We start from the raw sequence: 26,042 nt of genomic DNA on the forward strand, positions 1-26,042 counted from the left end.
CCCAACTTGGGATCCCCTCCCACAGCAGCTGGTAAATGTGACTGGGTGGACAGCACATAGGTACAAATGAAATGGAAGCAGTTTTGCTAAGGAACCCTTCCCGGAGCAGATTGGAAACAGGAAGGGGGGCAGACAGCTGTGCCTGTGTGTTTTATTCAGAAAACCACTCCCCAGTGGAGCAGATGGGAAATGTGAATAGGGCACAGGGGTCTGTGCGATCTTTCTCAGGACACCACACTGGAGCAGAGGAAAGTGTATCTGGGACGGGAGCGAAGTCCCCACTCTCATGTTCTAGGCTTGGACTCCCTGGAGGCACCAAGCACGTGCCCCTTCACCTCGACAGGCGGCCGTTATGGCGGTTGGGAATCCAGCGCAGCAGCACGAGCGTTCGACAGCTGAGACTTGAAACACCCGCTCCCTTCCCGCGCGGCATGTCCCGCCCCGCCAATCAGCGACCGAGCTGACGTACAGAACGTGCACGCCCCCTCCGCCCTGTCCGTGTGGCGGTTGCAGCCCTCTCACGAGGAACAAGGATTAACCCGCAGTTAGCGGTAGCTCCTTTGGGGGCAGCTGAGGAACCCGGGTGCTACTAACCACTGCTCCCACCCAGCCCAGGGCGCCGTGGGGCACAGTGCGTTGGCCCGGCCGTGCAGCAACAAAGCCCGCCCCCCATTGCCACCCCTGATGCCCCAAGCCGCCTCCTCCCTGCTTACCACGTATCCCCCCCACACATAGAGAAAGTTCCCGTCCACCACGGCGCAGTGGCCACTCCGTTCCTCGGCCACGCAGAACTGCTGAGAAGGAGGTGGACCCGCCGCCATCTTATGAAGGGGGGAAGGGAGGCGTCTGCCGCAACGACCGCGACTCGCCACCCCCTTCTGGAGCGCACCTGCTCTCCGCCGCTCGGTCACCCTCCGGCGGACGGGAAGCGGAGAGGGTCCAAAGTATGGGGAGTAGCGGAACGAGCAGCACAGCAGCGCCTCCGCTCCTCCCGCTCCAAATCAGGCGCTCACGTGGGAGGAAGTGGGGGGGGGGGCTGCGGGATCAGCGAGGCGACTCGGGGCCAGGTGTCCGGTTCTGTGGCTCAGCTCCTTCCGTCTGCTTCAAAAAAGAAAGTGGGCCGCTCACTGGTAGCAGGTCGAAGTGGGTGCAGTTTGCACCTCATGTAGAGGGTGCAGGGCCCCTTGCTGTGCTGGTTTGCTCCCCCTTTCCGACAAAATAAGAACAGTCTCATGCTTTTGCTGTAGCCCGTCAAGATGAGGGGCCCCTCTTTCGTGGGGGGCATTATCGCCCCCATCCCGGGGCAGCAGGACCTCGGGCACCCAACACCCAGGCCCGCTGGCTTTGAAATTGAACAAGTGATCACATGGGGTCGCGGGGCATGTGCACCAGGGGTCTGTCTATATTACAAAATGTTACTGCGCTTCAACATGTTAGTGAATGGCCCATTTAAGATGATGCTGACCTAGTCTGTGCTGACTGTTAAACTGTGGTCAGTGACCTTATGTCATCCAGCGTGGGTCAAACACAATAGGAACTGTTGTACTGTATTGGGTCAGACCCCTAATCAATCTCATCCATTATTGTCCTGCCTCTGAGGGTGGCCAACATCAAATGCTTTCAGAGAAAGGTGCAAGAAACCCCACAGTGGGCAGATATGGGATAATCCCTGCCCGTTATAGTTTTAGCCTACTCCTTATTAGAGACTGGTTTAAACGCCAACGTTTATAACCTTGCAAATACCATTATGGAATGTAGACAGACCCCGCGGAACAGTAAAAGCCTGTGGGGCACAAGATCTGGAAAGAATCATTTAAACCCCTTGACTTGCATAATGTCAGGTTTCACAGTAGCAGCTCTGTTAGTCTGTATTCGCAGAAAGAAAAGGAGGACTTGTGGCACCCTAGAGACTAACCAGTTTGTTCGTCTCTAAGGTGCCACAAGTCCTCCTTTTCTTTAAACCCCTTGGAAACTTTAGAGGACATCTGGGGATGCCCCAGCAACTTCATGCTTCCCCCACTCCCACGGCTCAGTGTCACAGATGATGTGTAGGAGTCCCCCCCTCCCAGAATAGGACCAAGGCCTGGGTCTGCCGCTGCTACTGGGAATGGAGGCGATTGTGAGACAGCTCTCCCGCATGACCCCCCCTACAAGCGCTGCCCTGCCCGCTCCACCCGAGCTAACCAACGCCCGCCGCCGGCCCCAGCTGAGGTGAGCTTGGAGCAAAGCTTGAGAGCCGCTCGCCGAAGAGGACGCGCGCCCTTGCGCCCGCCGCCCCGCCCCGTTGGCCGGGGACAGGCCCGGGACAGCCCCTAGAGGCGGGGCCGGCGGCCGGTGGCGCCAACGGTTCAAGATGGCTGCCGAGAAGCTGAGGAGCAAAGTAGGCTCTGCCTTCAAGATGCACGGGTTGCTGCTCCGAGCGTGAGTAGCCGGCTGGCTCGGGGCCTGCTCTCCGCCCGCAGCCGGGCCCGGGGTGGCGCAGAGCGGGCGGGGAGAGTGGCAATGTCACACGAACCCGGGCAGAGAGGCGGGGACATACAGCGCCCCTTTCCCCTGCCCGGGGGAGCGGCTGACAAGTGCCACTCCGCCCCGCTCCCGTCCCGTCCCAAGGCGGCGGCGGAGGGGGGAAGCCGCTGCCATTCTATTCCTCCTCCCGACCCTGGCCCTCCCGCGAGTGACCCACCGTCCTCCATCACCAGTGGGAGACACTGATACTCAAAACATACTCCTGAGTGGTGCTCCGAGTCCGCGAGAACGGGCCCGTATAAGAGTCTGGGGAGGTGGGAAATCCTTCCCTCCAGGCGAGAGACAGCAGCAATCAGGCAGGTTAATGTGCAATGTCTCTTCTGCCCAGTAATGAGAATACTTGGTATGAAATCTGTGGAAGTCCGGAGCCTAAATACCTGTGAGGATCTGGGCCTTAATCCCCTCTCTTAGTGTTTTACTAGAACAGAATTAAAACTCTTCCTGCTAGTGGTTGAAGGAATCCTTTGTCATTTTAAATACTGTCTTCAGAAAGTAAGTCCAGCTATCACTCCCCAGACACGCTTTGGGTGTCGGAGCTTTATAATATCTGGTGTCACTTCTGTTCCTGCAACCCAGCTGGCAGGCTTTTATTTCTCTTGCACTTAGAAGTATTTTAACAGAAATAATAGAGTACCCAGCTGGCAGACTTACTAAATAAAAGCCTTGAGAATAGGAGTAGGTTCTTGTTACAGATTAGAGTTCATCATAAACTTTGTGTATGAAATTTATGACCTATGATCTCCCTTTACGTGAGTATAAAACATATTAACTACTATGGTTTAAATCTCAAATAATTAGGCCCTACAGATATTTAGGCACATGCTTAGTTTGCGCACTATGAGTAGTCAAAGTGCATAAAGTCAATCACGTACCTAAGTTTTTTCAGAATTGGGGCCTATGATTGCAAAGGAAATGAGTTTATTTTCAAGTAGGTTCCTCATGGAAATTAACATGGCTTTGTAGAGCATTCTGTGCATCTCAACACCATTGGCAGCCTGATTTGACGGCAGGCCTAGGGTTAGTCTAGAAAGAATCTAAGATTATGTCTACACTATGCACCTTTTAGCAACACAGCTGTGCTGCTAAAAGGCGTGCAGTGTAGCTGCTGTCTGTTGGCAGGACAGAGCTCTCCCACTGACAAAAAAAACTTCCACCCCCAACGAGCGGCAGTAGCTTTTTTGGCAGGAGAGCTCTCCCGCTGACAAAGCACTGTTCACATCTGCGCTTTTCGTCAGCAAACTTTTGTCGTTCGGGGTGTGTGTGTTTTTTTTTCAACGCCCTGAACTACAATAGTTTTGACGTTCAGGTTCCAGTGTAGACAAAGCCTAACAGGAGGCTTGCCCCCAACCACTAATATCCTCATTTCAGTTCTCCATTATTCACTGATAATATGATTCTGTTGCTCATATTTTTTCCTCTAGAGAACTTAATACAATAGTGATTCTCTTTTTCTTTTGGCTTGAACAGGGGGTTCAATTATGCAGGGCATTATTTTTTTTTTTTAATTTTTAAAAACAATTATTTTGGACAGTGTCCTACAGTCCTACATTACTGAAATCTCTGAGGATTCTAAGTTTAGAACTCCTGGTACCCAGGGGTTAAATGTGAAATATTTTGAAGTTCAGACTGTTGACCAAAATGTCATTTTTGATCAACAGTTAGATGACATTTATCACAGAATTGCTTTTCTTTAAATACTGGCCTTTACTTTGAGTTTTAGGGAAGCACTATAGATGAAAAAAATTATTTTAAGTGGAATTTTGTATAGCTGTTAAAAATAATCTCTTAAATTGATTTTTTCCCCCTTTCTATTGCAAAATAGTAGGTATACTGGCAGTGTAAGTCATCTGACAGCCCTGTCTATAGATACACATCTTCAAACTACTCTGTCACATTTTTTTTGTAAGAAGAGAGCTTCTATTCTTCCTTTTCAGTGCTTCCTTCAGATGAGTGGGAACTCCAGAACTGTGGGAGCGAGTAGGTGGTATTTTGAATATAATAATTTGAGTTTCTGGTCCAAGTGGAAGGAATATTTTTCCCTGTGTTTTCTCTCCTTTCTTCCTTCATTCCCTTCCCTTTTATATGTCTATCTTCTCTCCATTTTATTTTTAATGTTTCCATGGATAGTATTCAGAGCATCATACTTCACTGTGTCAAGATAATAAGAGTCTCCCCAAGATGATGAGGTCTCTAGAATAGATCAAACTTTGTCTTGCCTTCTCCTTAAAAACCCACATAGTAAGGTAGGACATTGGATTGTACAGTGAACATCCTGCCTGGAGGATCTGTTGAGATCACCAAGGCCTGCTGCTTTATACTTAATTATTCTATTCTTGGGACTTTTTAATTTCCGAGCATATTTGATTTAAATGGGATCAGGATAATTATTTCTATGCTCCTTCTCGCTAATAACCACAAGCCTTACAGCAGTTGTGTGTGCACGTGTCAATATTATAATAGTGGACATAAAGCGTATATTTTATTTATTGAATATTAATTTCTTATCTTGGCTAACTTATTTTTTCATTCCAATTAGTGAAGCTAATAAATATCTTACTGAAGCTCTTCAGTCTGTCAATGAATTAGAGCTTGAAGATGTAATAGAAAACATCATTGATGCTGTTGAAAAACAGCCTTGTAAGTAACATTTTTTTTGTAAACCTTCTAAATTAATCCTGCCTTTATAATGTTATCTGTAAAAAGAAAAACCTACTGACAGCTCACTAAGGTGTTCGTTCTAGTGAAGCTGTTTGAACATAGATGCATGTTACATATATTTACTGTTGACTTCCTGTTTTGCTAAATATTAAGGTTTATCACTTCATCAAAAACCAGTGTAATTTTGCCACTTCAGAAGTCTGGCAGCCCTGCTTCTCCTGACTGTCCAGACTGTGTTAACCTATTTGAATAATAATGTGAACCTGAATTAAAAGCTTCTGGAACAATGAACCTGCAGTATATGAAGCTTCTGTAGGCTATTTTGGCAGGCTTACAGGGATTAACTATAATACTCTTGTTCTAAATTCTGAGTTAACTACAGATACAGTACGAAGATTTGTGTAGAGATGTCGTTTTCTGGCAAATATATTTAATGAACTGCCTTTAGAAATTTGCCATAGAAAATTTAGGGTACCATATGTCATTTGCTGAAAATATAATGATTTGTAAAGAATATTTAAGAGACACTTTGAAGGAGGATATTGAATCATTTTTGTAAAATATTTGAAACATATTTAATTTAATACTTGTCATTTTCCATAGGCTATAGTTTTAATCTTATGAAACGTTCTTTTCAGTGTCATCTAATATGATTGAACGAGCCACAGTGGAAGCCGCAGTCCAGGAATGTAGCCAGTCATTAGATGAAACTATGTATGGTGATACAAATTTATTTTTATTTGAAATTTATGGCTAGATAGTGTGCATTCACTGATTTCTTCTTAGGGAGTAAATGTCCGATGTTTTCTGCAATGCTAATCATACAGTAATTGCTCTGTGTTTTTTGTCTCCTGATATTTAATTTAAAACTGAGTAATCTTCTTTCTTAGGAAATTTGCTTCACAAGTATAGACCTGTAGGGATTGTGATATGGTTCTAACATTCTTAAATTAAAATGCTATGGCTTTGTGTTACACATATTATATACTGAATATCAGCCAAAAAAATAGAAATAAATATTTTTGAGAATGAACTTTATTTTTGTGCATTTTCAGTTGGACTTTCTCTTTTCCATTATTACTCATCAATATCTTATTATTCTTCTGCATTTCTAAGATATCTTTTGTTCTTGAAACATTTCATGATGCTCTTTTCTACTCTTTGCTTTTACTAAACTGTTACTGAATTTTGAAAACTGACCCATTGTTGGGGCTGCTGAGGGTATTATGTGTGTGTGATATACACACACACATAGATAATATGAAAGGATGTATTTAAAATTGTGTTTATTGGGATTATAATACAAACTGACTAAAGCAGATAAATGATTAAGAAAGTCAATAAGGTGGTGCAACCCTATAGTTCCCAGGTATGAGGTTATATCCCCACCTGACTTGGAATACTTTCTTTTTTGCCAGTTTGTTAGAACTGTAACAACATAAGTAGTTTTTTCACATAGTTGCTCTCACATATTTAGGTCTCAATCCTGAAGAGAAATCTGTGTGGGTAGATCCTAGTGCAGAGTACCTCTGAAGTCAATAGAGCTCTGTGGACCAAAGAGTCTCCCTTCCTGTATCTCTTGAATTCTGTTGTGATAAACTCAAAGACAAAGCATCCGTCAGAGAGCCATGTTGTTCCATAACGAAGGCATTTTCTCCCTTAGGCAATGATGGATGTTTTCTACCTGTAAGCTTCAATACGTCCTGACATTACAAATCAATGCTGTAATTTTTATCAACTCTGAAGCTGTTACAATTATAATAAAAGGATTAAAACTTAGATTAATTGTTGGAAGGGAATCAACAATAAATTCAGTGGCATACAACCCTTCCATGAAATGGTATGAAAAGGAGCATGCATACGTAGTAGCCACTTTTTAAAAATTATCTTGACCCGTACCAAAGCTATTTTATTTCAAACTAGGTACCAGTGCATATTAATAAATAATCTTGACAAATTCTGTTTAAAAATTTGGCAATTTTTGTTAAAGAAAGAAAGAGGAGCACATAATTTATTTTCTCTTTAATTTCCATACAGAATTAAAAAACAATACTTTCCGTAAATGAGATGCAGATACAACGGTCAGAGGTGCGGGGAGGGAACTGGAAGGGAAAAGAATGAAAGAGTTAACAAAAGGGGTGTGTTGACATTCTTTTACTCAAAACGAGGTTTCTGTGGAGCACTGAAGTTAGCTGTTTCCTTGAAATAGTTCTTTTCTCAAATAAAGCTTTAAATCTATTGTGGTTTCAGAGAACACATTTTCAATATTATCGGGGCCTTTGATGTTCCACGTTATGTTTATAATTCAGAAAGGAAGAAGTTTCTACCGTAAGTCTTCCCATTTCTTAAGTCTCAGCTGCTATTTTTATGACATTACTAATTGTCCATGTATCAAAGCCTTTATTATTGTATGGTTAAAATTTGCTATCTACGAACTTTCATTCTTGGATTGTGTGCTGGTCTCAAGATGGATGATATGTGATTCAAGAGTGAGTATGTTGTGGGCACACTGCCTTTAGGAAACTGATTATAACAAACTGTTTTTGAGAGAGAGGGGGTTGGTTTTTTTTTGTTAAATGGGGTTTACAACTTCTATACAAAATTAGTTGAACTCATTAGGTTACTCTGTTTTAAGGTCATGGTAAATAATGACAGGTAAATATATTTACATCTGGGCCATGGGTCAAGACTTTCTCTTTCAGTAGCATGGAGTGAGAATAGGTAATCTTTGTCCTGTGATGATTGGTACAATATATGCAGTACTGCTGGTGATGATAGTGGCCCTAAGTTGTATGTATTTGTCTATCAGTTCTTTGGTTTGAACATTTTGTTATATGGTATTTGATGAGGGACAGAAAAAGTCCATATAGCACTTGATCCATCCCTTTCGATGAGATGGCATTCATGCCTCACAAAGTGTGTGTGTTTTTTTTCCTATTTGTCTGATTTTGTAGTAAACGCTATAGACAAGTTGCTTATGTTGCAGCACACAGTAATCTATGTGTGAAGGAATTTACACCTATTTTCCTTTAGAGTAGAATCCTTTCTTAACTTTTGTTCATGATTCTGCTGGCCTATCTAAAGCATCCTGCAAGGTTGCTGTAGATTTTTCATTCTGAATCCCACTCTATAGCTTCCAAGGTTGGCAGGAGCTGGGAGTTCTGTGAAGATATGCTGCTAAGCCAGAACAAGGATAATATCTTTATTCATTTAAGAAACAGAGTTGTGTCCAGTGCTGCTCAGCTGGAAAGATGTGACAAAGATGTGACAAACTCCTCTGGTGTTAAAGGGGACAAAATGAATGTAATCTTCCGTATACATAAATACATGGGATTCCTAGCAGAAAACTCCTTCACTGACCAAATAAAATACGCAATGGCGTTGAAGACTTTGTAGCTTCCTACTTATATAGAGATTTAGATTAAAGTATCATTGGGTCTTTGTTTTCTAAAAATAAACAAATAAATAAATCATGACTAACTTTCTTCCAGTCTATCAATGACCAACCATCCTGCACCAAATTTATTTGGAACTGCCAGGGATAAAGCAGAGTTGTTTCGTGAACGCTACACCATCTTGCAGCAGGTGAGTGAAAGAAAGGTTTTGGTTTGTTTAATGCTATCATCTCATGTTCTGAGAGAGACATATATGTATAGTAAGGCATTTATAGTTGAGCAGCTAGTGTGAGCCACAGTTGTAAACTTATAAAATCAGGATATGTTACAGATTGAATTGACTATCCTTTGAAATTATATGGCATTATGGATTCTGATGTATCTGTTATCATGTTTGAAAGGTGATCTGTGAATAACATTAAGAATCACACACCAACTTTTGAACTATATGCTGAATGCACCAAACAGATTCTATTTTAGCCTTAAAATTTAAGGTCCACTGAAACTGTGGACTACCAGCTACTGCTTCAAGTGATGCTGCAGGCAGTGCCGCACTGGCAACATCACATGCATAATGGAAACTGCTAGAGTTTGGAGATGTTGCGGGAGGAGGGATTAGGGAGGGAAGTGGAGATGGAATTTATTTCTTAATTGATGTATATTGCACAGGTTTGGAAAGGCTTTTCTATTAATAGTCTTACTATGTACCTTGTGGGTACAATAAAAACTTTGCAAATGAGTAGCATGCACCAAACTTTTCTCTGACTTTTTTTTTAATAGAAACCATTAAAAATTTAAAAGAACTAAATGTTCATTTTTTAAAAAAATGTATGTTTGTGAGGGAGGAATGTGTGTGACTCTTTAATTCTCACGTAGGCTGGCTCCGTGCTTCACTAAGTGTAGTGTCATTACTATAGTGTGGGCTGGGACTCTGGCAAGTTGAAAGACCAAAAAACCCATACTTTCTTTAATATTTGAGGCACCTTGTTTGCTAAGATATTTTATTTAGTCATCTTTTCATTTAGAAAATGTACTATTCCAGGCTCCGGCTTTCTTCCTTTGGATGGAGAATCTCCTCACAGCCATCCATACTTTTGTCATTGCCTGGTTAGATTTGTGTTATGTGCTCTATTGGGAGCTACCCTAGAAGACCACTTGGAAGCTTTAGTTGGTGCAGATGCAGCCATCTGTCTGATTAGTAGAATTTGTTGGTGTGAGCACATGATCCCTGGGTTCCATGAAGTGTACTAGGTGCAATTCAAGGTGTTGGTTCTGATCTGTGAAGTTCCAGGTCATGTGGAATCTGATTACCATAGATGCCTCCTCTTTTCCTATGCAATATCATGGTATCTGTAATAAACTGAGGCACTTCTTCTGAGAGTTTGAGATGTGCATTCCTGATTGCTGGAAGCAGGGCATTTTCAATAGAGGGGGCTTTGGCTATGGAACTCACTCTTTTTGGTTTTCCAGAAGGCTGTTTTATTTTAATTTTAAAATAGAGGTGCCAGTCACATTTTGTTTTGGTCAGGGATTTATTAGCCTGTGGATCTTGTTGGGTTATTGCTTGTGCTATGCTGGGATGGTATGGGGTTGGAGCAGTTTGAGTTGCTGATTGGGGTTCAGTTTTATTTGTTGTTGCATTTATTTTTGAGTCAGGTGTTCAAGTGCCATGTTAGTGGGTGCATAAAAGTCATTAAAAGAAACAAAACCATTGTAAAGCTGAAAACTTTTCTTCATTCTCTTCGCCATTCACTTTTAAAATATTGCCTGGTAAACGTAGGCACTGTCGTTCAAAGATTAATGCAGGAGCTTAACTTTTTAGATTGTAAGATCTTTAGGGCAGGGACTGCCTCTTCGCTACATGTTTGTATACAGCACTTTGTACAATGGGTCCCTCACTGAGACCTCTTCCCTGCCTAGACACCAATGTTGTTATAAATAATATATAACAAGACCTCTTTCATGGCTTTAAAAAGTTACCTCTTAAACTTCTGTTTTATTGCCAGGTGGTATTTATGGTTTATTATTTGGACGTAAATTCTTGTTAAAAATATTGTGGTTTCCAAATCAAAAGATGTTGGCTGAAACTGAATAAGAGAATTTTAAAATAGCATTTCATATAGTGTGTATGTAGTGAGTCGTCTTTTCTTTTTTTGTGGTGGTGGTGGTGGTGATCATTTTTAACCAGATCACATTAATCTCGATTTTTCTAGAGGACTCATAGGCATGAGTTGTTTACTCCTTCAGCGATTGGTGCTCATCCTGATGACAGCAGGAGTAAATTCCAGGTAAAAATATTGGTATTTTCTTGGGGTGGGGGAGAAGTGTATGCTCAGTGTGGTTTAGTTAATTAATATTTCCCTACTTGATACCCAAGTGTTAATCCTGACTTTCGTAACCAGTGAACATGAGATATTTGCTATTGTCTTAGTCTCTTTCTACATCACAAAATCCTTGTATCTGGCACAATTCAGCATAATTAGCGGGCTGCTCAAAAACAGCTTTTAACTGGAAGAGAAGAGGTCTGGCTGAGGTGCATTGGCAGAGAACCCTCCCACACTGACTCCATTAAGCTTGAGATATTTTCCCCATCCCTCACTTTCATAAGCACTAAATTCACAAATTTAGAGCTAATAAAGTCATCAGCCTACTGCTAATAAGCTCTCTCTTTTTCTGTATCCTTATTTGTGCTGTGAGTTGGGAGCTTCAGGTACCAAATGGTAGCCTTTCAGTTATCCACTGTCCTGACCCTTCCTTTATTTCCATATCCAAAGCACTGCAAGGGCTTTGAAAGAGCAAAATAAATAGATCTAAATTGAGTTGGAATAAATCCCTCTTAATTCTATACTAGCATATTACTTTCTTGACTGCTATGTCTCCCCCCTGTCACTAGGAGCGTGCATAATGCATATGCTGACACTAAGAAGGTTGCTTCTTCTGATTAGAGTATAATGCCAATCTGTGACCCAATAAAATATGGTTTCTTGGTAGTGATATAGACTGCACCTTCCTTGCACAGGACTTTTGGTATCAGCTGCATCACATTTCCAGAACTCTGGAGACCCAGCTGTTGTCTTGAGTCCTTCTAACCATTCCTCTTAGTTTAAAAGCGACTGATGTTACCAAATGACTTGTGGGCTAGCTCTGTGGTTCAAATTCTGTTCTGCTGATAAATGTATGTTACTATCATTGACAAAATGTATTCCAGGGCCAAGATTTGGCCCGTATGTTTAATTTTAATCCATTTGTAAATTAAACTTATCATATTTTTGCCATTTTTGTTTCCCCCACTGAACAATTTTAAGCTAGTAGCCATTATTATCAACTTTTTCCCCCTATACACAGGTGCATATGACACATAAATATATCCTCAAGTTTCCAGTAAAACTGAATCATATTGTAACTAATTTATGTATATAAACTATATCATGTACTGTGCGGTACTTAACTTGCTTACTTAAGAACAGATTTATAGAAGGTGTAATTTAAATCTCACCTAGTTCACTCTTTGATTCCAGCTTAAAACAATAGAAACACTGTTGGGCAATACAGCTAAAGTTGGGGAAGTGATTGTTCTTGGGATGATAACACAGCTAAAAGAGGTAGGATACATTTTATTGTGGGGTCTTTTAGTTGTCATGCTTTCAGCAATACAATATTTTTAAAAATTATATGGCTTAAATATCTCAGTTATGGTCTGATCCTCCATCTATTTAAGTCAATGGCAAAACCCCCATTGACTTAAATGTTGCAGGAACAGTCTTTTATACGGAACACTTTCTTAGGAACAGTCAATAACTTATACATAAGGGATCTGCATTTTTCTCTTCAAAGGACAGAATTTTGTAGAACTTCAACTTCCTGTAAATCTGGACTGTTAGACAGTTTCTAGAGAGTTCCAACTTCAATCACTGAAATCCTGAAATGTTATGTCTGAACTTGCCAGTGCATTTTTATATACCTCTTGCAATAAAGAAGGATATAAAAATCAAAACAACTTCTGCAGTTAAAGGATGAAATTGTAAAATTTAAACATCTGACATGATTTTTCTTTAATAAGTGTATCAAATGCTTTCCCTTTATATGCCCTGACACTTGTTAAAAATTAAGATTGAAGCCAAAAATATGCAGTGTGCCTAATGATGATCTGGTTCTATCACTGATGTAAGTTGTTAGCTAAAATCAGAGGTGGTTAGGTTGAGGTTGGTTTTAGAAATTGGTTTGTTTGGCATGGACCAGCACAATGAAAATCAAAATTGTTTTTGTTATGAAGAAGCCAGCAATAGGTCCTTTTGGTGCCTGAGTAATCCGTTCTGTAAGAATGGTTTGGGAGTTTGTGTGACATCTCCGTTGTCCAAAAATCCAGCAAAGGGTGATCGCCACTGGAGTCATGAATTCTCTGAACCAGTTTCTAAGGATAAGTAGGTACTAACAATATAGGAACAAGGGTTAACCCATTTTCCCATAATGTCTTCCCCAGTATGCAGCCACATGCAGTGCTTGCTGGAGATGGGAAATGGAGATGCTTTTACCCTGTTGTCAGCTCTGATTTGGGGGTCAAAAGGGTCCCTGATCATAGTGTGGGCTCTGTATTGCTTCTCTCTGGAGTGTGATAGCACAATCTCTGTTGATCTAGAGGTATACATTGTTTTGATATGCTTTTGATTTTTTTTTTTTTTTTTTTTTTTTTTTAACTTTTAGGGGAAATTTTTCTTGGAAGATCCTACAGGAGTTGTTCAGCTAGACCTTAGTAAAGCAATATCCTTTTTGAGAATCTTAAGGATTTAAGAGGTTTTCAGAAAAATTACTGTAGAACTGCATCATTTCACACTTTAAAAAGGCGAACGATTACATTTTAAAAGTACACATAGACAACTGCAGATCTCCACTTTTTTCCATGCTAATAACTGAGTTTGCCTCAGCTCAAAGACACAAAAAGGGCTTGTTGTAATGGAGATAGGCTTGTTGCAGTGGGGTTTGTATTCTGCCTCTTGGAAACCTGTCTGGAGTTGGGGGATGTTCCTGTTCAACATGCTATCCATCCAGCCAACTACCAGGTTGATCACCTTACTCTCACTCAGCGTGTAATGCATTTACACTGCCACCAACCAGCCTTACTACACCACCTGTAAAATAGATTTTAAAGGAATTTCTTTCAGTATCCCCATCTAACAAGAACATTGTCCTTAACAGCTTTGCACCAGTTCCACAGTGGCCTATATACTGAATCATGCTTTGTTTTGGCAGAAGGTAAAACAAAATTTTTTGCTAACTTTTAAAATGTTATCCTTTCTCTTCGGACCATTATTGTAACAATATACCCTCTTGAGGTGGATAAAGAAGCAAATGATTTAAGTCAGTATTTATGCTACTGAGGTTTGTCTGTGAACTGAGTGTGTGATTGAAACTCTTGCCCCTGAGCTTGGATCTTTCACAGCCAATCGCTGTCTTATGGGTTTCATCCCTGAGAGGTTCTGAGTACTCTTTTTCCAGTGAAATCAGTGGGACCCAACAGTGCTTAGCACCTCTCAAGATTGGGTGTTCAGTTTGTGTGGACAGAATGTGCATGAAGAAAAATATAATTAAACTAGGGAGAGGAAACAGTGGCAACATCGGTGTGGGACTAGAAAATAATTTAATGAGGCAAATACATTATTTTCAGATTGCGAAATGTTTTATCTTGTTAGTAAGGCGCTAACCCTGCAAACACTATGATGGGACTACACACAGTAGTAAATTTGAGTACATGTGTCTAAGTGCAGAATTGGGGCTTTTAGTGTCTATGTTGGCATAAGTTCAGGTGGACAATTTTTCTTATTGTTAGCACTTTATTTTATAATATATAAATAATTCCAACATGCATAATATAATATAATCTACATAATATGAACAATTTCTTGTTTTATGGTAATACATAATGTTTTAAAGATTTCATAATTAACTAAATGAAAAATAAATAAGAAAGGATGGAAGTAGTGTCATTTTCATATTTTTCCGCTTTTGCTTTTTATAAAATTGGAACAATGTTAGTATAAAATACAGCGTTAAAGATATGTTCAATTTACTAAAATGTATTTCTGTGGGGTGGGGATTAAATTTCCTAGGCTGGTATGAGGATCAAGTATTCCACGTGAATGCTTTTGGATTTCCACCCACTGAGCCTTCTGCTACCACTAGGTATAAAAATGACTTAATTCTGTCTTCTCATATTTTGTTACACCATTCAAAGTACTACTATTGTTTGTTATTTGTAGAACATCAACGATGTGCTTTCCTTTCTTAAAAACGTTGCATTGACTTTTATATCTTGCTGATCTGCTTGAGCCTGATGGAAACCCCACTGTGTCAGTGGAAAGTGTCCCAGTGGTTAACGGGCTTTGGATTGGGCCTTTTGTGCATTAATATTGATGATAATATAAGCCGTTGTTAGATGGAGATAGGGAAACTACTGCATGGGAATGAGGAAATGGGATGCAAGGATTGCTGCGAGGATGAATGTGAAAGAGAACCCAGGACCAAGACACCAGTGAGAACGTGTTGAAGTTTAGCAAGTCAAAGCCCATGCTTAATGTCTGGATGACTGCTTTTTCTGTCTTCACCCCTCTTCGACCCCCCCATCCCCCATATAGATACTGAATGTCATCTTGTCTAATTTTCAGTTAGCAAAAAATTTTCATAATAAAAGTTCATATTAATCGGGAAAATGGGTCATAGCCAGAAGCCAGAAATGATTGGGAAGAAAAAGGGGTTAACCAGAGACTCCAGGCAGAAACTCCAACAAGTAGAGGCAGAAGCAGCCAAACTAGGGACTGCTGCACAGTAGGAGGGAGTGGAGGGGGAAGTAAGGGATAAAATGGCAAACAGCTGGGCCCACCCTTTCCCCCAGCAGCCTTCTGAATCCAGAACTGTGCAGGGCGTTAGGCCCCAGGTGGTGTCCCCAGTGTGGAATGCAGAGAGGAGCAAGCTAGAGATTCGAGCTGGCAGGGGTGGAAGAAGCCAAAGCAGGGACCTTTTAGATCTCTGGACATTCAAAGTACTTTCTACAGTTTGACTGTACTTTCTCTGCCTTGTACTGATTAACTTGTTTGCTCTGACCCTTCCATTCCCCTGACTCCTCCTTCACTGTCTCTTCACCTCACCTTCACTCCACATCTGCCCATTATCCTCTTCTCCCCTGCCCTTTTCTTTCCATTTAGCTGATCCACTCCTATGGTAAACTCACCCAAAATAAATAAATTAATTAAATTAAATTGTGGAACTAAGATGCTGTTTGCTGCTACCACATTGTTCACTCTGCTTGTGTGTTCTACCCCTTTCCCATCCTGCGTCTGCCTGGTATATTTAGATTGTAAGCTCTTAAGGGCAGGGACCATCTACTACTCTGTACAATGCCTAGCACAGTGGGATCCCACTCTTGAGTGGCCCTTAAGTACTACAGCAGTAAACATGTTAAAAGAAATAAAAACCTGAAGAATGACAAAATATTGTTTTTAATTTTGTAGGGCATATTATGGGAACATAAATTTTTTTGGAGGGCCTTCTTCAACTTCAGTAAAAGCTTCTGCAAAACTGAAACAACTGGAGGATGAAAATGAAGATGCCATGTTTGTTTTTGTTTCTGATGTTTGGCTGGACCAAGTGGAAGTGTTAGAAAAGCTTCACACTATGTTTTCAGGTAGGTGCAGTGTTATTTGCCTTTTTAGCTGATCCTTATGTTGAAGAATGTTTAAGCAGTTTGGTTGGGTTTATGACTTAAAATAGGTTCTTTTGCCAAAAAAGGAGTTTTCCTCAAGTTGTGATATGACAACTAATCTGTCACTGTTAAGCAGATGCTGAGAAAAGCTGGGGCAGCAGCATAATAGTCACTAGCCACATGCCAATGTCGGCATGAACACATGACTGAATAACCTTACATTTAGAGAAGGAGTTGGGGCGGAGTGGGGCACATCTTATTATGTTTAGAACCCTGCCAAACCTATGCCCAGTTCTGATGAAAAGTCAATCTTCAAGTGGTTGCAGCGTTGATTCATGGCTTGTATTATTTTTCTAATTTGGACCCCTCTCTAACAGTTTTTAAAATCGATTTGCATTGTGTTTTTGCAAAAAGTTGTAAGCTCAGATACCTCTCTATATTTCATTTAGTAACAATATTGTTTTGAATTGTAGCTATGTTATGTGATGTGACATGACGACAAGAATGGTTGCCTTGTTTCTTCCTTGGCTTTTTTTTTTTTTTTTTTAAGAAATCCTTTACTTTATTGGAATCTAATACTCCCTCTTGTGCTCTTGCTGGTTTTAGCAGTAAGAACATGCTATGATTTATTTTTAAAATATGCACTGCTTTTTCCCCTCACATATTACATTAGTAATGTTGACAGCTCTTGTACAGCAAATGTCTGAGTGATCCATGAATTGCTTCTTGGTGTTCCAAAATACCTTTGGAACAAAATGTATTCAATCATTTGCATTCTATCCAAAGCAGAGGAGGTGGAAAAAACAAAATCATAGGTGGGAAATTACTGTTAATTTATGGAAAATGGGAGACAAATTATCAAACTCTATCCTAGTATTACGTTATGGAAACTAATTAATTATTTTGACAAAGGTTGACAAGAAGTGACTTAAACTGATCTAAGATTGCATATGATAAAGTAATAAAGGGATCTTGATCAGTTAAGTATCCTACTATCTAGGATGCATGTAATAGATTTACTATTTCAAAAATTAGGTCAAATAAGAGTTTTATTTATGGCACGCTTTTTAAAAAAATATAGTAATATTTGGGAGAAATATCAGAATAGAGACATAGGTTAGGAGTTTAATTTTTTTTACATAAAACCTTTTGTTAGATGCTTCATTTATCAATTGCATTTTAAGCCAGTGGAACAAAACTTGAGCCTGGAATAGAATAATTTCAAAAATTGGGATGTAAATCAGAGATATATATGAAAGCCTCAGAACTTGTTCTTGTTAATTTTTATTGGGAATTTGGTTTATTTTGGTTACTTAAATTTGTCTTATTACTTACTAATATTTTGTGTTATCGGGTTGCTGTTTCTTTTTGTGATTTGTTGTATTTAAAATATTTGTCAGAGACTCTTAGACTGTTTAGAGAGGTATCTCTAATTAACAATCTAAAGAAATAATAAGTAAGTACGCTGCAGTGTGTTGGAATTACTTTTTAGTGCAGAGAGAGGCGTGTGTTTGCGCACACAAACTTTGGAACATGTATACACACATCTTACAGATACTGTAAGGGTATCTGTCCTTTTTACTATTGTAAAGGGAAAGTAGGTATTTTTAAAATTGCAGTGTATTCATTTTTAATTAATCTGGTGTGATTTGATTGCTTTTGTGTGGAAATACTAACTATTGGCCTTCTCTGCTCCTACTGAAGTCTGGAGCTGGAGCAGACCTTGTGTTGTTATTGCTGCAGATAACAGAGAATTCCCTGTAAATGAGATGGTGCATCTCAATCCTGTTCCCCTCTAAATAGTTATGGGTGAGCTGTTCATCAGTGAAGAATCCTAAAGTACAAAGTAATACTGAGTGTAATATTCATGTATCTTTCCCAGGTTACTCCTCTGTGCCTCCAACTTGCTTTTTCTTTTGTGGAAATTTTTCATCTGCACCATATGGAAAAAATCAAATTCAATCCCTAAAAGGTATGAAAGTCTTTGTAGTCAGATATTTATTGTACATTAAATGGGCAACAAATACTGATTAAAATATATACTTTTTCACTTCTATAACATTTTTAATGTTTTAGGAGAGACAGTATTTTAGACATACTAAAATGTATGAATAGTTCATGAAGTACATAATTTTAGTGTCCAGACAGGTAGTGTCATAAGAAATCTTTAAATGCATTTTTTTCTGACTTCAGATTCCCTCAAGGCTCTTGCTGACATAATATGTGAATACCCCAGCATTCATAAAAGGTATGTATCAAAATGCTACATAATGGTAAAGTTATGTTTGTTATGTGAAAAAGTTAACAGAATAGTTGTGCTAATGACTTTTAAATACTTCATTAATTACTATGGGTCAGCTATGATTGTGTAGCTGTTCACAGTACCATGCCACAGGGTTGAAACAAGGTCATATTGTTGTTGTTTTTGGAGTTGTGTAAGGTTTGGATCCAGCCTGTGATAGCTGTGTAATGTGAGCAACTGTTCGTTGAACAAAGGTTAGACCAATTCTCCAGCTCTGGAACTGTTTTCATGTATACTAGTTATAGTCCCTGATCTTGCCAGAGTGCTATTCGGGTAAACTTCTGTGCCTGCCTGGTGCCCAGTGCAAGATCAGGGCCTAAGTTGGATTTTATAAATTCAAATGTAAGATTTTACACTGCTGGAAGCAACAGCAGGCCGTCAAGCTGTGCAAGCCCCAGAAAGCTTCATCTGAAATATTGGCTTGATACAGATGCACTTCCTTTCCACCTCTCCCCCAGACAGCTTTCCACAGCCATTATTTTAGGAGCTAACTAGTAGAAGGGGAGCTCCTGTAAATGATCTCTCTGCACTACGTTGTTCCTGTTTCTGTGGATCTTTCAAAGCCTCCTTCCATGGCTGTGGGGCTGATACTCCCTACAAAACCCTGTTTAAAACTCTCCTTTGCTGTGATGCCTGCAAAAGTAACAGTGGTTAGGCCACTGCTTTGCTGATACCATTGCCAATCATGCTGACCCATATTCTTATTGTTCCCTTGTGCTCACTTATCTGTTTGTTCATTTGTTGTCTCATCTTATACTTTGATGTAAGCTCTTTGAGCACAGGTTCGTTTTGTGTTTGTACAGAACCTACCACAATGGGGCCCTAGTCTGTGAAGGCTCCTATGGTCATACAAATAAATACTACTACTACATGGATTTGAGGGTACGGAGGGAAAGGCAGGGGTAGCCAGGCTCATCCTCTCCATCTTCTGATGCTCTGAATTTGTAATAACCGTTCTCAAATTACTGGCGCTGGTCAGCTGAATGGGTACCCATACAGTAACATTACTTAAGCATCTTTATAGTTTGATTCATAATATGTAACTTAAATTTAGATAATTGGAATTATGATTATATTAAACATAAGTTATGCATTAAATTGTTTATAGCAGTCGATTTGTGTTTGTTCCTGGCCCTGAAGATCCTGGTCCTGGTTCAATTTTGCCAAGGCAAGTTTGCTACAGAGTTTTTCTAATTTTAAGAACTTTCTAGTACAATATTGCTAAAGAGCATACAAATCTTCTGCAATGTTACTCTTTGTTGTAGGCCACCACTAGCCGACAACATCACTAGTGAATTCAGACAGCAGGTGCCATTTTCAGTTTTCACTACAAATCCTTGCAGGTAAATGTGTGACTTTTATAGTAACCAGAGAATGCAAAACACTTATTGCTATTTTCATATTGTTTTAGTGAGTGACCAGTTTGTGTATAGAAGTAACATTCTTAAAATGTGTGATAGCTACAGTAAATATATTAGAGGGAAATTAGTTTTAAACATTAGCAGTAAAAGGTACATTTTACCTTGTAACCTCTTCTACTTGTTATTTATTGAGGAATAAATAAGTTTTTGTGTCCTTTAAAATTAGTATCTGTACATAGTGTGCAATTATCTTATATTCTTCCCTCACCTAAAAGTTCAGTAGCAGAAATATAAACAAAGACAGCTCGGATCCAATATGTTTACTTTTCTATTTCAGAGGAAGGGAGGCGTGATGTCAGGATTTGGAGAGAGTGGTTTTAATTGCAATTTATCTTCAATTTTTGTAGATATAAACAATAGGGAAGAGATTGACATTGAAATATTTTTCCAGGCTTTCATAACATTTATTACTTCATTCCAATGCCAGGAAAATAAAAATTTCATACGGTATTTTCTATTCAGGGTTCAGTACTGCACACAAGAAATAATCATCTTTCGTGAAGATTTAGTAAATAAAATGTGCAGAAACTGCGTCCGCTTTCCTAGCACCAACTTGGATATTCCTAACCACGTAAGTTAAGAGTACGATGTAGCCTTTTATTCTATTTAATGTTAATCATACCTCAGTGGGTTTGGCTCTGTGGCTACAGTCTCCAGTTCAATAGAGTCACCTCTGTTAGCTCTAGATTTAGAGTTCATAGGAACACATGAAACCATAGGCAAATAACACATACAATTACAAGAGCATCTATCTTTTAGTAGTTTTATTAAAGTTACCAACAAAGCTGTAAATGTCACAACATATACAATTTCTATGGACACGTATAATGAACTAGTTATACCTACAGACATACTCACATCCTCCTAGATGGCGATACCATCTGATGGTCCTCTCATGGATTGACTATCAATATAAGAGTGATTCCTGCTGGAGTTTCCCGTAGGAAGCCCAGTTTCCCTGGTCTGGACAACCCTTTTATACTCTGAATCCGTTTATACCTACATTCTGTGCATGTCCATAAGTGTCAGCCCTCTCTTTCTTATTGATTTGTGTCTCCTGGAAACACAAGGCACCCCAAATTTTAAAGGCTGGGTAGGTTCTCGTCAATATTGACATACCACCTTTGTCTGCGGTTAGGGCACATGTTAAGAGACTATTTGTTGTTTCAGAGTTTTATGATTTAATTTTAATCTTCCTAGCTGTACTTTTTGCAATGTTACCAATTAATGCTTCTTTTTCCCATCATCTCTTGGGTTATTTCTCGGTCATTGTCTTGCACAATAATTTCTTGTCTCCAAGGCCTAAAATAGTTAAGCTAAAATCTTGCAGGCTTCGGCCTACAGGTCTTGCATTTCAGCTTGTCTTAATCATTAAACTAATACTTGGTTCCTCTAAATACTGATTAATCATCCTACAGATCAACTCTAATTAACATACAATGAACATATAGTATAACATATTGATTATCATATTGCATGATATATGAATACTAAAAATAATAATTGGCTACAGTGCCCAAAATTTCTTGTTAAGATCTCCTTGATTTACAGTGTTTTATAGTTCTGTATCACTTACCTCACTATAACAAAACCTCATAATAGAATGTTTGATGACTGAGGACAGTATTGTAAAAAGAGTTCAGTGCATATGTTACTACTTCAGAAGTAAGTTCTATAGTAAAATAACTGAAGATCTAACACAAACTGGCAGCATTCAGAGTTCTTTGAGTCCTCATCTCTCTGGATTCCATTGCTGGGGCCCATGCATCTATATCAGGGGTTGGCAACCTTTCAGAAGTGGTGTGCTGAGTATTCATTTATTGACTCTAATTTAAAGTTTTGTGTGCCAATAATAAGAATCCATGTGAGCCATGCTGCGCTGCGCCCCTTCTTGACCCTGTCTGTACCCCTTACTGCCCCAGGCTGGGGCCAGAGGGCCACAGCTGGGGGCGGCAGCAGAGCCCCGGGCCAGCAGCCAGGACCGCAGGCCAGCAGCAGAGACCCCCGGACCGGTGGCCGTGGCTGGCAGCAGGCTGAGCGGGGCTGGTGGCCGGAACCTTGGCTGGCAGGGGGCCGGTACCCCAGACCGGGGGCTGGGACCTGGGGCTGGCAGTGGGCTGAGTGGGGCTGGCGGATGGAACCCCAGGCTGGCAGCGGAGCCCCCCGGACTGGTGGCTGGGACCTGGGCCCAGCAGCGGGATGAGGGGGCCGGTAGATGGAACCCCGGCTGGCAGTGGGCTGGCGGCCGGTGTCCCAGGCCAGCAGCGTGGGACCGGTGGCCAGGTGACCCAGGGCCAGCAGCAGGCTGAGTGAGGCCAGCGGACAGAACCCCGGCTGGCAGCGGAGCCCCCGGGACTGGTGGCCAGGACCCAGGCATTGTGACTGCCACTGAAAATCAGCACGTGTGCCATAGGTTGCCTACCCCTGATCTAAATGCACAAGTTTGGAACTTTCTAGCAACCAGTGTTCTGGGTGTGTATGTTGCCAGTAATAGCCATTGTGCCAAGTAATTCTGACTTCTTAATAAAAGGTTTAGCACAATATATCCTGTTGTGCCTTGATATTCCAGGGGTCAGAATGGTGGCTGAGTTTATATTGCTCTTTTGTTTGTTTGTGGTACCCAAGGTTTGTACAGCTTGGCACCTATTTGTCTCTGAGGTTTCCTTCCCTTACTGCGTCACACAACAGTGGAGCCTTTCAGTGTCAAGAGCTACCCAGTCAAGAACAGAAATTTACAAATCTTCATTTTGTGCGTGCACGCATGCCACAAATCTTTACTTTCTATATTAATGACAAAAACACCTTTCTCCCTCCTATTGTATGTGTCCGCAAGGATGCTTTCTGCATGACTCCACAGCATTTTCCCTCTGAGAGCTGTGTTGCATTGTACCCATAGTGCCCTCCTCCTTTTCAGTCTGCCTCATTAAAGCAATTTAATGGGAGGGGAAAACCTTGCCCTCATATTGACTTTATGGCATATTCAGGTCTTCATTAATATCAGTGGAACCATAGAGTCATATGCATGTAATGCTTCCATTAACAGCGGTTGGTGGGCCTTCAAACTCAGTATGATCCGTGGAATAATTCTGATTTGACTATATATGTGTTCATTAATCTTACTGTTCTTGAGATTGTAACTGAGACCTCACAATTAGTTGTTGTGGTGCAGACAGGATTAGGACTTCTAGTGAGACATAAGCAGAAATAGATACTCTTTTCACAAACACGTGCTTTTCTGCAAGTGTCACTGATTAAAAAACAAGAGAGGAGAAATACATGAAAACTATAAGCATCTCTGAGTTGCTTTTAAGATGGAGAATTGGTAAATAATTATGGCAAACATGAATTTCGGTTGATTGAACATTTCATTATTTTCTTTTATTTTTGTCTTGCAGTTTGTAAAGACTATCTTATCACAAGGACATCTGACTCCACTTCCACTTTATGTCAGCCCTGTATTTTGGGCATATGATTACTCCTTGAGAGTGTACCCCGTGCCAGATCTGATTGTCACTGCAGATAAATATGATCCTTTCACTGTTACTAATACTGACTGCGTTTGCATAAATCCTGTAAGATTTTCTTTATGCTTTACCAAAATAAGGACACTACATCACCAATAAGCAGAGAATTGTATAATATCTTTAAAATTGAATTTATTCAATTAAATTATTCTAAGTATTCGTAGTAGGCCAAATATAGAAGGGAAACTACTGTATGGTTAACAGACAAAAAGAAAGCAGTTACACTTTGTTCTTTGCATAATAACACTACAAGCTGCTGACACAAGTTTGGTATATTTTTCATTATAGGGTTCTTTTCCAAGAAGTGGATTTTCTTTCAAGGTGTTCTATCCCTCCAACAAAACAGTAGAAGACAGGTAAATAGCTTCAGGACCCGATGTTATTAACAAATGATTAACATAACCACTTTCTGCTGGCTTTCTTCTCATAATGAACAGGAATATTTAATGATATAGACAAAAGATCATCATCTCTCGTTACCCTAAACATAGCATACTTGTACCCATACATAGCGTACTTAAGGACAATGAAGCAAAGTTCAGATTTTGCCTTCAGAAACAAACATGCAGCTCCCATTGAAGCTAATGGGAGTGAAGTACACAAACCTCAGGGCAGGAACTGGCCATTTTCCACTACCATGAATTTGTATTTGCTTATTTATTTATTAAATGCAACAATATCTTAACAGTATCTGGATGCAAATGTTCCAATAACTAACACGTAATTTTTGACTTATACTTTATTATTACTTTATACATAAATGTGTGTAGTCAGGGTCCTGAATCCCTACAATAAAAATAATACATTTACAAATTATAGTAAAAATTTAGGTGATAAAATAATAAAATCAGTAAGTAGAGGGAAAAAAAAGAGTACCTTATGCTTTTCAGTACCTCAAGCCCAACTGCAATGCTGAAAGAAAGTAATTAACTTATGGAGGTTAGGGTTGCCAACTTTTCTAATTTCTGAAAACTGGACCCTACAGCAGAAGTGCCGGAACCTCCCCCAGTCCTGCCTCTTCCCCCATGTCCTGCCCCCCAGCTGGGCTCCCTCTGCTCCTGCACTGGGAAGAGAACTGCAGCCCCTGACGGGGAGGCTGCCTGCCCAGGAGATGCAGGTAGGAGTTGGCCCCAGTTGAGCAGTGGCTGGCACAGGTTGATGACCTGGTGCTCCTTCCCACCTACACCGCTCCCCAGTAATTGGACTTTTGGTGTCCAGTCAGTACATCTGACAAGACACTGTACACGTCCCCTTTCAACTGGACTTTCTGGTCAAAAAACGGATATCTGGCACCCTCAGTGGAGGTGGTGCTATATTGTGCCTAGATCTTGGAAAACATTTGCTTCTTCTTCCATGCAGTGTCCTGTTTTGCTGTAACAATGTGTTTCTAATATAGTTTTGTTGTTGTTGTAACTGGAGCTAATTAAATCCCAGTGCAATTTTCTCTGACATGCTTGGGATCATGATCTAGTCAACAAGTGATTGTGGGTTAGTTTTAGATTTTCAGTATTTTACACCTGTAAACTTCATCTGGTCTGGACAGCGATTGGAAAAAAGGCCAGTCAAAATGTACTGGAAATAGAAAGCTTCGTATAGTAGGTTTACTGTTGTGATGAGATCTGCTTCAGTTTGAATCCATTACAATAGAAGCTTATGAGAAATGTGAAAAGTATTTCTTGTATTAAATAGAACTCTGTGATTCAGTTAATAAGTCTGTCTAGATTTTTTTTTTAAATGGCTGATATAAAATAAGGGAGTCTATAATAGAATTGTTCACACAACTTTGACCAGAAGATAGAAAATACCCCACTAAAAGGCAGTAAATCTGTTCAAATATTTCAGACTTTATTAAACCTTTCAGGTATGAGAGAGCATAATGGTAAGTGAATTGGTTTCCAGAAACAATGATGTATGTTATACAAATTAAATACTGTTTTTAATATTTTCAGCAAACTTCAAGATCTCTGAATTTCTGAAAGACTGCATGAAGAAGTCAAACATTCTGTTCCAACATATTGCAGAACTAATTTGAGATTGTTTCATATGCTTATGGATTTATTTTATTGTGTGTTAGATTATTCATATTTAAATGTCAATGCAAAAGACTGGTAAATTTTGTAAATAAATTTTACAGGAAAAAATGTCAGTGTTAGTTTCTTAGAATAATTAAGGATTCATAATATACTGTGTGTTTGAGTTAACCTGCAAGATCGAAAACTAGAAGTGGAGATGCAATTAAAAGATATTCAAAGTGGATATATTTTATATTTAAACTTTAAGTACATATTCAAAATTATGTGCCTCTTCTGAGAATTTTGTTTTTTACCTTGTGCTGGTCTATTTTTTTTAAAAGTCAGGATCTACTTCTGAGACACAGATATAGAAGACCTCTTTCTTGAGCAGTTTTTTTCCCCTTTACGGTAAAATATGTATGTTTTATTCTACACTTGCTTTGACAGTTTAAAAATAAGTATGTACCTTAAATATTTGCCTAGTCTCCTTTGAAACCAGCATAGAGTAGCC

The 26,042-nt window shown here is 39.9% G+C and overlaps 2 protein-coding genes across 10 annotated transcripts in view; one reads left to right on the forward strand and one right to left on the reverse strand.

Moving 5' to 3' along the window:
• KLHDC1 (kelch domain containing 1) overlaps positions 1 to 1,034 on the reverse strand; it is a 67,169-nt gene extending 66,135 nt beyond the window's left edge. For 2 of the 7 annotated variants that reach the window (XM_048854147.2, XM_075130027.1), the window contains exon 1: positions 714 to 1,025. In XM_048854147.2, coding sequence (XP_048710104.1) covers positions 714 to 821 — 108 coding nt within the window. In that variant the 5' untranslated portion in view covers positions 822 to 1,025. Of the gene's footprint in view, positions 1 to 713 lie in introns of all 7 variants that reach the window. The other 5 variants (XM_075130025.1, XM_075130024.1, XM_048854149.2 and 2 more) reach the window with 5 other exon arrangements.
• A 1,061-nt stretch (positions 1,035 to 2,095) lies between these two features.
• POLE2 (DNA polymerase epsilon 2, accessory subunit) lies at positions 2,096 to 26,003 on the forward strand. 3 transcript variants are annotated; one of them, XM_048855860.2, is made up of 19 exons: positions 2,103 to 2,421; positions 5,063 to 5,163; positions 5,823 to 5,898; positions 7,435 to 7,512; positions 8,676 to 8,769; positions 10,793 to 10,867; positions 12,098 to 12,181; positions 13,281 to 13,337; positions 13,781 to 13,829; positions 14,684 to 14,756; positions 16,082 to 16,254; positions 18,155 to 18,244; positions 18,466 to 18,520; positions 19,683 to 19,742; positions 19,840 to 19,917; positions 20,458 to 20,566; positions 23,391 to 23,567; positions 23,808 to 23,875; positions 25,469 to 26,003. In XM_048855860.2, the coding sequence occupies exons 1-19, from the start codon at positions 2,354 to 2,356 to the stop codon at positions 25,485 to 25,487; spliced, it is 1,584 nt and encodes a 527-aa protein (XP_048711817.1). In that variant the 5' UTR covers positions 2,103 to 2,353; the 3' UTR covers positions 25,488 to 26,003. The 3 variants fall into 3 exon arrangements, with proteins under 3 accessions (XP_074986130.1, XP_048711817.1, XP_048711820.1); XM_048855863.2 differs by lacking the exon at positions 2,103 to 2,421 and adding an exon at positions 4,467 to 4,503; XM_075130029.1 differs by lacking the exon at positions 23,391 to 23,567 and having other exon boundaries at positions 2,096 to 2,421.
• Positions 26,004 to 26,042: the final 39 nt, after the last annotated feature.

Source organism: Caretta caretta, chromosome 6 (assembly GCF_965140235.1).
Source record: "Caretta caretta isolate rCarCar2 chromosome 6, rCarCar1.hap1, whole genome shotgun sequence".
Classification (NCBI taxonomy): Eukaryota; Metazoa; Chordata; order Testudines; family Cheloniidae; genus Caretta; species Caretta caretta.